Consider the following 9,507-nt stretch of genomic DNA (forward strand, 5'->3'; position numbering starts at 1 on the left):
AGCTGAAAATACAGGGCTTATTTAGAGGAACCCTAATCTTACCTTACAGTCATTTTTCAAAGCAGCAAAATATGAGTTCCAGCTGTGTTACCTCCTTTCCAAAAATATGCGCGCTTTTTTTTAAAACCTAAATGTCCCAAATTCACAAGACAAGCACTTGTCAGAAGCAAAAATGACCATAATGCAGGAAACTGGTATCTGGGTCAAGAGAATATGCAGCTAGAAACACCAACCACTACTCTGCAAAAGGCTCCGAATACTGCAGGCATTCCAGGTACAGCCTACAGATTACAAAAGGATCCACTAAAAGCATGTCTTAATTCTTCCCAGAGCACTAAGGCAGCGCCTTTTTATCAGCCTGTGTGTATAAAACCACAGGGTGGAGCAGATGGTGGCAGCTAACTGAAAGGAAAATGTCCACTTTAACAAGCCAAGCTACTAAAAATAAATTTTCACTGTAAAGTTTTATTGTAAAAAGTACAGTAAGAAGTAACTTTATGTCCGTAAGAAGCCACTGCCATGCTCTTTTGTACTCTTTCCAGCTTTCAATCAACTTATTTAGCACACATAACAGCCCTAAGTGCTCTCTAGGCTACATCAAAATTAGATAAAAAGTTGTGAGATAAGCAGCAAAAAAGTTTTAGATAATGTCTTGCAACATCTTGATGTTCCAAAGACTAAAGGTGCTCCTTTATAGATGAAAGCGGGACCCTCATACTCTCAGAGAGCTGACACTATCCACCTGGAATGAGACTAGCAAATTCTTGGTAGCTAACTTGTGGGAAGAAATTGCAGCTCAAGAGACAGAATGCATGCAAAAAGGGAGTATCGAACAATTTCTCTCTGGCCTTAAAATTGTGCACCTTAATTTAAAAACACAAACTTTCACGATGCATCTCTTACTATTTGCTGAGGAGTGTTCTCAGAGTTTTACTGTAAAGGATAAGTAAACAAAAAATTTGAGACCACTGGTTTAGAGTAAAAAAAAAACCAAAAACTTTTGTGCCCACCAGATCAGCTATTACACATCTCCAATATACTTCCCCTAATATTCCTAAAAAGGCATTTCCAGTTTGTAGTTTAACTGCAAACACACAAAAGAAATCAGGGGTGGAGGAGAAATGGATCCCTGTTCCCAAAACCCACCACTGGCGAAGTCTAACAGCAGCGTTAAACATTTCATAATGCTTTGTTCACCTATAAACATTTACAGATGTTCATGCATGAAAACACAACAAACACCAATCATTAAAAAGCTCAATGAAAACTTAGCAGCTCAGAGCCTAGTCAAATATGAAAGTGACACTCAAGTTCTCCAAAAAAATCTGCAGTTATCTCTAACTGCCTATTAGATAAAACCCCTACTCTCCTACATACATAAGAGACTGCAATCTGCAGAACAACCTGTGGAAAAAAAGCCATCTGTGAAAAAGACTCGGCTATTTTTTTCACAGAACCTGCACATATTACTTGTAATAGCTGGCAAACTTTCAAGAAACATGTTTGTAAAGGTGATAGAGTCTCCAAAAGCAAGAGAATTCCACGCTGTTGATCAATCAAAGCCAGAACTTTTGTGACTGATGAGGAACAAATTATCCATACAGGGAAGACTAGAATTAATCTGAATAAAAATCTGAAGCACTCTCCTTAAATGAGGACTGCAGAGAGCACTAAGTGAGCAGCAAATCCCCATCACAGTTTACAGTTTATAAACATATCAGAGATAGGAGTTTGTTTAACACACATTTACAGACAGACTTTTCTGGCAGTTGTCGATACACGTCACAATCTTACCGTGGCTGTAACTTTATCCCAGTCTGTTACAAAAGCACGGAATCCTTCCCCGAAAAGCATCCCAGCTGTCCTACAATAAGCAAACAGCAAGACAAGCAGGAGAAGAAAAAAGGGATTTCAAAAGACTGAACTGCAACGATTTACAAAACAACTTTACAATGGTCTTCTTCAGAACCAGTCACAGCTAACAGAGGGCTCACCTGGGAACGGACAAATGAATAAGCATGGCAAATACATTTATAATCATCTAATGTCTACACCTGGTCTGGGATTAAATCCAGAAAAGCATTTGGCATTCCGATGATAGCAATTTCTTTAACAGATTAAGATTATTAGTGCTGAACTGTAACAAAAGGTATTTAATTCTAAAGCTTTTTTAATTCAAAAATTAACAAATTACAAATCTAGATGTCCACCCCTTTGGCTGCTTTATACCTTTATGGCATATGTTCAGAAACTGAAAGAACTCAAAAAATTTTCAGAGTAACTGAGTCTCAATTTTAGCAAGTAAGGCTTGGAGTCATCTGTTGGTAAAATTACGTAAAATCCACAGTCTCTCCAGTTCACATTCAGATGACCATGTAGCAAGATAAGTGAAAGAGAGGGTTCCCTTTAACATAATTCCTATCATTCAGAGCACAAGGGTGTACAAACTAACTCTTTGTATTCCTCAGAGCCTAAGGGGAATAAACACAGCAAGGTTTCCTACATGACAGGAGAAATCTGCAAAAGCAGCAAGACAACCCATGCCCTTCTCCTGGCTTGCACGTACTTGAGGGACTCCAACACCGTTTGGCGATGTTCAGCAGCTTTTAGGCGAATCTGCTCCCGAATGATGTCTGCGTTCTCCCGCTCAGCCTTGGCACGGGCTCTTGCCTCTGCCTCCACACGCAGCATTTCATTCTTATGACGCAGCTCCATCTCTCGCTCTACAGTAGCTTTTTTAAAAAAAAGAAAAAAAAACCACAGAGGAAGACAATCTTTTGGGCTGGCTTAATCCCAATTAGCAAGCAGGTGAAAGAGATGCATTGCTTCATCCTGGCTTCACAATAGCTGTGTGTGATCCCATGGCAGCAGACTTCAAGATCTTAATTCTTCCCACCCTCCCCCAAAAGGCAGCCAACCAGTACAGTATTATTACAAAAGACAGACAAGGAATTTTCTCTCTGTGCTTCAAAAGGATCACACACCAAATAGGTGGCCTCTTCCAGATGGCACGTTGCAAGACAACAATCGTATTCCAGTTCTGGAAGTTCATTACCAGAAAAAATGCTGAGGGCCAACTTTAGTCAGAGATGAGCTAGACAGTAAGAGGTAAAGCAACAGAGAGGGAAAACCCACAGTGCCTGGCACCGCTGCTGCTCATCAACGTCATTTCAGAGAGGAAGGGTGACATGCTACAGACAAGGAAGGACAACCCTGGGCAAGTAACTACACACAGTGCAATAGACATTGCTTATGAAGGGAAGCAAAATGGAGTTGCCTGTAAAATGCTGTCCCAAACAGGATTTTGGAAGCTCCGTTCTGTGTGTCTGAAGTAACAGTGACTGACACGTTAAGATTGACGTGAATGCAGAATGAACGAGAAACCTAAGAACAACCCAGGAACTGAGATGACGACCTCACAACCCTCTCTCTTCAGTGTTACTGCAAGAAATCCTGACTGGACCACCCTGCTACTTGATACCCCTCTTGATAACAGAACGCTGGACAGGCTACCTTGACATTCACACCTTGGTGCTACGAGTAGGTGGAAACTACAAGAGTAAAATCACCCTCTCCTACAGAGTTTCACCACTGAGCTTCGTTACATGGTTGCTACAATACCTCCCTCAAAGATACCGACAAACCCCAAGTACACCAGATGGCAGCAAGGAGTGGACAACAGAGCAGCTGGCAGCTGTGGAAGGAGCCAGCCAGCCTTCCCATCCCCTCTGGTCCTACACAAATTGCTTTATACATTTCTAACACTTGTGCCCTAGTGGAGTCCCACTGGAGTTCTGCAAAGCCAGTCATGCTGGCAATTCCCCAACAACAAAAAGAAACAAAGCACGTTTCAGACTAAACCTTCCGTTACTCAGCTTTTATTTTCTACAGGAAACAATGAACAGAGACTAAGTAATGTAGATCGAACTGTTCCTCCCAAGAGGTATTTTGTTTCCCTTCCTTCCTCAAAACTGGTTCTATTTTACAATGCCCCAGCATAAAAATCAGCATTTCAGTTGCTACACCACGAGATGCTGACAGACAGTTCACTGGGAAATCCAAGTACTACAGGACAGACATTTTTTTCTAAACTACTCTCAGAAGCAACTGGTATTTTGAGTACTACTGGGATTTACATGGTACTTGCCAGTATGACATTAACACGTGACCTAATGGAGCATCAATGAATACGGACAAGGAGTCAAAGATCAGTACAGAGAACTCATGCCCCTCACCACTGTCACCAGCTCAAGAAAAATTACTAGCTTACCACGTCTCATAGCTTCCTGCTTCTGTACAGATTCTTCCTGCTTCCTCAGATTCTCTTCATTAGCAAGTTGCTACAGGCAGAGATGACAGCAGAAGATGCATTAAAGTTCTAAGAACTCAGTCAAGTAGGTATTTGTGTAAGCTTAAGTACTACAAATATTTTCAAGAAGCTAGTGCTCAGGTTGAAGTGCGTTCTCCCTCTCCCCATCTCCCAGATTCATACTCTCAATCCCATGCTCCTAGCCACTTTGTCCTAATTCCTGGCCTTTGATGTGCCTGGCCACCACTGTCGATGCCAAGCAAATAGTACAGATGGCAGCAACTGTGCCTGGCATCAGCCATCTGGCCAGCACGATAGGGCTGCTCCAGATCACCACTTTGACTTAAGGAAGCTACTATACAGTTCCCAGCTGGGTTAGAGAAGGAAGCGATCATACCTGCTGTCGCATCTGTTCGTCATAGCGCTGCCTTGCCAATTTGTCCTGGTATTGGGCTCGCTTGAAAAAAAAAGTAAAAATAAAAAAAAAAAAGAAAAAGTAATTCAGAATATAAAGATCAGGCATTTAACAGAGAACCCAGTCCTAAGGGCAACATCGTTTGGAACATGCAGGGGAAGAAAAACCAATGCAAAAACCCCCACACAAAACAAAAAAATAAACCCAGATTTAAATACAAACAGGGCAAAGTTTCGGGCAAAACATCCTCAGCCAGCACCAGAAACTCCGCTATGCTGAAAAATCTGTTTAGTCTGACTTCATTTTAAGGTATCACAGATATAAAAACAAAGAACTTGGCCTAGAAAAGGAAAATTTTACTGGGAAAAACACTTATTTTTCATGTCCTAAAGCACATTACCTGGCCTGGCAATTGCAAGCAATAGGACTGTCAAGATACGCTGCCAGTCAGATGAGCTCTGTTTCTGATTGACTTTCTTGACCCTCATTAATTTCTCTCATTGATTTTCTACTGCAACTGGCAAATAAACCCCTATCATCTACACTCAAATGGAAGCTGCCTGAGGGCCCTATCCACCAGCAAGCAGGACCCTGTACAAAGGATATTATTCTCTATTCCAAATACAACACAGCAGAACAGCTTGAAAATTATCTCCTCAACAGTTGCAAAGCACGGTACTTCAGAAGTGAATCATGATCAAGCTTGCTTTGACTTCAAATGATGCCCTGTGAACTTGCAAGAGTTGAAGAGCTAACTCATGAACAGAGCAGATGACTGCGAAGCCTGCTTCCTGAGCCAGCCTGTCCAAAGTCCAAACTCTGACGGGATAAAAAGCAACGTGTGCCAAGTAAGCAGTTTTGGCTATCTTCCCAAGCTAAATAAACAATTAGAATTAATCAACCCCCTCGCTTCCTGTGCTCTCAAAGTAAAAAGTCACCACATGTGAGCTATGAGCGTAAAAGCTAGCTTACACTTCCCTGATTTCAGTGTTACTGCCACTTCACGTGACTTACGCTAAAACATACCAGAAAGCACCACTATTGCTCACAACACAGCTCTGTTAACTCTCAGATTTGCATCACTTCTCCTCCTAAGGTATTCTTTCCTGTCTAAAGTATCCTGGAATAAACAGGGTTGCAGGCTACTTCAGACTGAAATCCAAATAATTTAAGAGACATTAACTGTCCAGGCTAACACATAGACTCAATAAGCCAGCAGTCTTTGATCTCTTAACACCATCAGCTGTTAGATACAAACAAGTGTATCTCAGCACGTTCAAGAGCACTTCCCTGAAAATTCCTTCAGGAAAGTTTCAAAGGGCACACAGTAAGAATAACTGCTACTACTGGTTCCTTTGGATGGTCAAGAATTTGGTAACAAAAGTTCAAGACAACAAAGCTGCATATAACTACAAATCAAATTCGACATTACAAAGCCAGTGTAGAAGACAGGCTCAGTCTGCAAACTGCCTCACATCTATGGCAGCCCACAATCCCCTTTCTCCCACTCCCCAAAAGGCAGAATTAATGCACTGTTGCCTTTTCCACACAGGAGGCCACAAACAAGGTCTCCCATCACGTGGCTTCCCCCTCATTCCCTTACTGCTTGATGCTGTTTTGTTTCTTCACTGAGTGTTTTTCGCCTCTCTTCTGCTTGTACCCGTATCTGCTCATTCTTCAGTTGTTCTATGGCAGCTTCATACTCCTATTAAAATAAAGGGAAAATCATCACAAATAAGCTCAGTACAGCATCCTATAGAGGAACACTAGTGCGCTCCAAGAAACCCATCTGTAATCAGTGGTACCCTGCAAAGCTGAGCAATGACACAAGAAAGCTAAAATACGATCACAAAACATGACTGTAAGAAATTTCATAATTAGCCATTTCACGATTAAATAATTTTACAAAAAAACCACAATAAGAACAAGCAAATCAACACTCCAACAACCCCCAAATTCCTTTAGAAAAGAAAGGGAAGTCTGTTCTCCACCCAGCTACTTTACAGTTCCCTGCAGGAAACCCCTGTCATTCCCTAAAAATGGTGGTGATATTACAAGGGTTACAAAACCACTTGGACATGCAAATTATAAAGAAAGCCATAAAATATGCCTGAGAATAGGCCAAATGAGCTTGCAATTCACCTTCCAGAATATTTTTTTTTTAAATGGTGATAACTATTACTTGCTGAAGCTGAACAGCAACCAGCAAAACTAAGCACCCTCTGCAGCCTGTTAAAGACAGCGAGACTTTGACTGATGCCCCCCACAAGCCTGGCTGTTGCCTGAGAGGCACAACACAACAAACGATGATGTTCAACATACCTTAAGTTTCGTTTGCTGTTCCAGCTGCAAAGTCTGCTCCTGCATCTGGGCAAGACTGAGGGCATCTTTTGCGTGGCCTGAAATTGACAGCGGGAAGTGGTTACCGACACCACAAAGGCCTTCTCTCAAGGGAGAAAATGCTCAATTCAGGATAATTCCGTCCACTGGGGTCAATTCAGTCCCACCCGGCGCTGGCTGCGCGGGCCTTATGGAACCGCAGCACACGCGCGGTCTGAAGCCAACAGGTCTACCCTGCTGAGAGGGTGCTGCGGTACCCCGCCCGCCCCAGACCTCGCTCAGGGGAAGCAGCGGCCCGCAGGGACCGACCACAGGCCGCTGCAGGCCGCGGGGCTCCCGGCGAGGAGCAGCAGCCCTCCGAGAGCCCGGGGCTGCCCCGACCCCGCCCGAGGAAGGCGGCAGGACCCGACGGGACGCCAAGCACCGCCGCCAGCCGGCGAGCAGCACCGGCAGCGCGGCGCCCCCAGCCCCGACCCCTCACGCACGGGACGCGTCCAGCTCCCGCGCCGCCTTGGCCGCCCGCTCCAGGCCCGTGGGGTCGAAGTTGCTCCATTTGTCCTTGGGCGCCTGGCGGTCCCCGGGGGCGGCGGCACCCCCCGGGGCCCCCCCGGCACCACCGCCCGGGCCCGGCGGGAGGGAGAGGCCAGCCCCGCCCGGCGCCGCCTCCCCGCCGCCCGCAGGCCCCGCACCGCGGTTCAGCCCGAACAGCCAAGACATGACGCCGCCGGCGGCACGCGCGCACGCGGAGGACGCCCCGCTTCCCCGCCCCCCCCCTCCGCGCCTGCGCCAGCGGGGCGGGGCCGGCCTCCCATTGGGCAAGGCGCGGGATTGACGGAATGACGCAAGAGGGTCGGGCCAGCCGGTGGGAAGCGATTGGCTGGGGAGCGGGCGAGCGGGCGGGACAGCTGGGCTGGGGACGGCGAGCGGAGAAGGACAAACTAGGGCGGGCGGCGCGGCGCCATAGCAACGGCGGCGCGGTGGGGCTGCGAGGGCAGCGGGCCGGCGCGGCGGGGCTGCGCTTGGCCCCGGGGCTTGTGCCACCCGCACACCGGTCCTGGCCACGGCGGGGGAGCGGGCGGGGAAGGGGAACGGGGAAGGTAGCAGCGGAGAGGTCAGGATCAGCCCCGCAGGTGCGGGCCGCCAGCCGGCCCTGCTTACAGCCCGGGCCCGCCCCAGCGCTGGGGAGCAGGCCGCGGCCCAGCAGCCCCTTGTCTTTTTTATCTTTAAATATACACGTTTCTTCCCAAAGGCACACTTGAGCACATTTCTGAAGAACCTCCCGCAGAACGCTTGAGTTTTCTCTCAGTCACAGGGGCTTTTCGGTGGGGGACTGGGTTTCTTTTTTTGGTTTTTCCTTTGTTTTGTTCTTCTTTGTGGTGGTTTTTTTTTTTATTGTTTTGGTTTCCTCCTAGTGACCCCCCACATTCATCACTTGTGCTTAAAATTCACAGTGGCTCTGCTGTGGGGGTGTCACACACACGTTTTTGGAAAACCAATACAGCAGCAGAACAGTTAATGCCTATTACAAGGTACTATCCCAAGCACTCCAGCCCTAGTCCTCAAAATAATCACATTTTACCTGTAGCTTTCTAATTCATGGTTTTAGTTGTTCAGCTTGGGTCAAAGAATATCTACCGAATATTTAATGGAGATTTGATTGCAGAACTACTTAGTACAAAAGGAAAAAGACAAGCCCTAAACAAACGTCATTGCACTTGTAAGCTATTTTCTGAGCACGTTTCAGCCTAGAACAGAGATCCCCCACCCAGCTTGTACAACCAGCAGCAGGTTTTGATCGGGTGGAATTTTTCCTTCATTTTGGCAGTGATAAAAACATTCCCTGAACCTTCAGGTATGTGCTGGCTCATGCTTCTTGGTGAAGTTGGCAAAGGTAAGCCTGTTGGTACCAGGTACTCATCCACTACAGTAAATTCAGTGCCCCTTCTGGCTGACAGTAGCCAAGTGCTCATATAACCTCCACATCACTCTGAGAAATTAGCTACCTCATCCTAATTATAGTTGTACTCTGACATCTCGTTGAGCCTGGGATTATACAGGGGAAGGCTGCAAGTAGTATGCACTTAAGAGCAAGTTTCCTCCAACTGAACACAAACACCCCACCAAAATTCTGGAATTGAGCAAGTATGCTGGTTTCAATCACAAAACCATTGAGTGTCAAGATAACAGATCAGCTAAGTGGGATAACCGCTCTGCTTACTGACAGATCAGCACCTTCCTGGGAGGTTGTGTTCGGAAAACCCGTGGTGTCTTGATACAGGATAGTCTTCGTATTCCTGAGGAACATGGGAACTCTCTCAGCAGATCACACTAGCGACTCCACATTAAATCTTTAATAACAGCCAACACCACATGCATCAGATGGTGCAAGGACCCTAAAGAAAACCTGGGAACAACTTACCTACAAATGAAGCTGTTTGTAGTC

General features: G+C 45.9%; 1 protein-coding gene across 1 annotated transcript in view; it reads right to left on the reverse strand.

The window, feature by feature from the left end:
* The window catches only part of LOC130146001 (ATPase family AAA domain-containing protein 3), a 28,680-nt gene extending 20,861 nt beyond the window's left edge, over nucleotides 1-7,819 (reverse strand). Inside the window, exons 1-7 of the mRNA XM_056331581.1 lie at nucleotides 7,550-7,819; nucleotides 7,047-7,123; nucleotides 6,328-6,429; nucleotides 4,707-4,766; nucleotides 4,271-4,340; nucleotides 2,567-2,732; nucleotides 1,795-1,864 (exon numbers count right to left, since the gene is read on the reverse strand). Coding sequence (XP_056187556.1) covers nucleotides 1,795-1,864; nucleotides 2,567-2,732; nucleotides 4,271-4,340; nucleotides 4,707-4,766; nucleotides 6,328-6,429; nucleotides 7,047-7,123; nucleotides 7,550-7,781 — 777 coding nt within the window. The 5' untranslated portion in view covers nucleotides 7,782-7,819. The remainder of the gene's footprint in view (nucleotides 1-1,794; nucleotides 1,865-2,566; nucleotides 2,733-4,270; nucleotides 4,341-4,706; nucleotides 4,767-6,327; nucleotides 6,430-7,046; nucleotides 7,124-7,549) is intronic.
* Between the last annotated feature and the right edge of the window lie 1,688 nt (nucleotides 7,820-9,507).

The sequence above is a fragment of the Falco biarmicus genome, chromosome 3 (genome assembly GCF_023638135.1).
Source record: "Falco biarmicus isolate bFalBia1 chromosome 3, bFalBia1.pri, whole genome shotgun sequence".
Taxonomy (NCBI): Eukaryota; Metazoa; Chordata; class Aves; order Falconiformes; family Falconidae; genus Falco; species Falco biarmicus.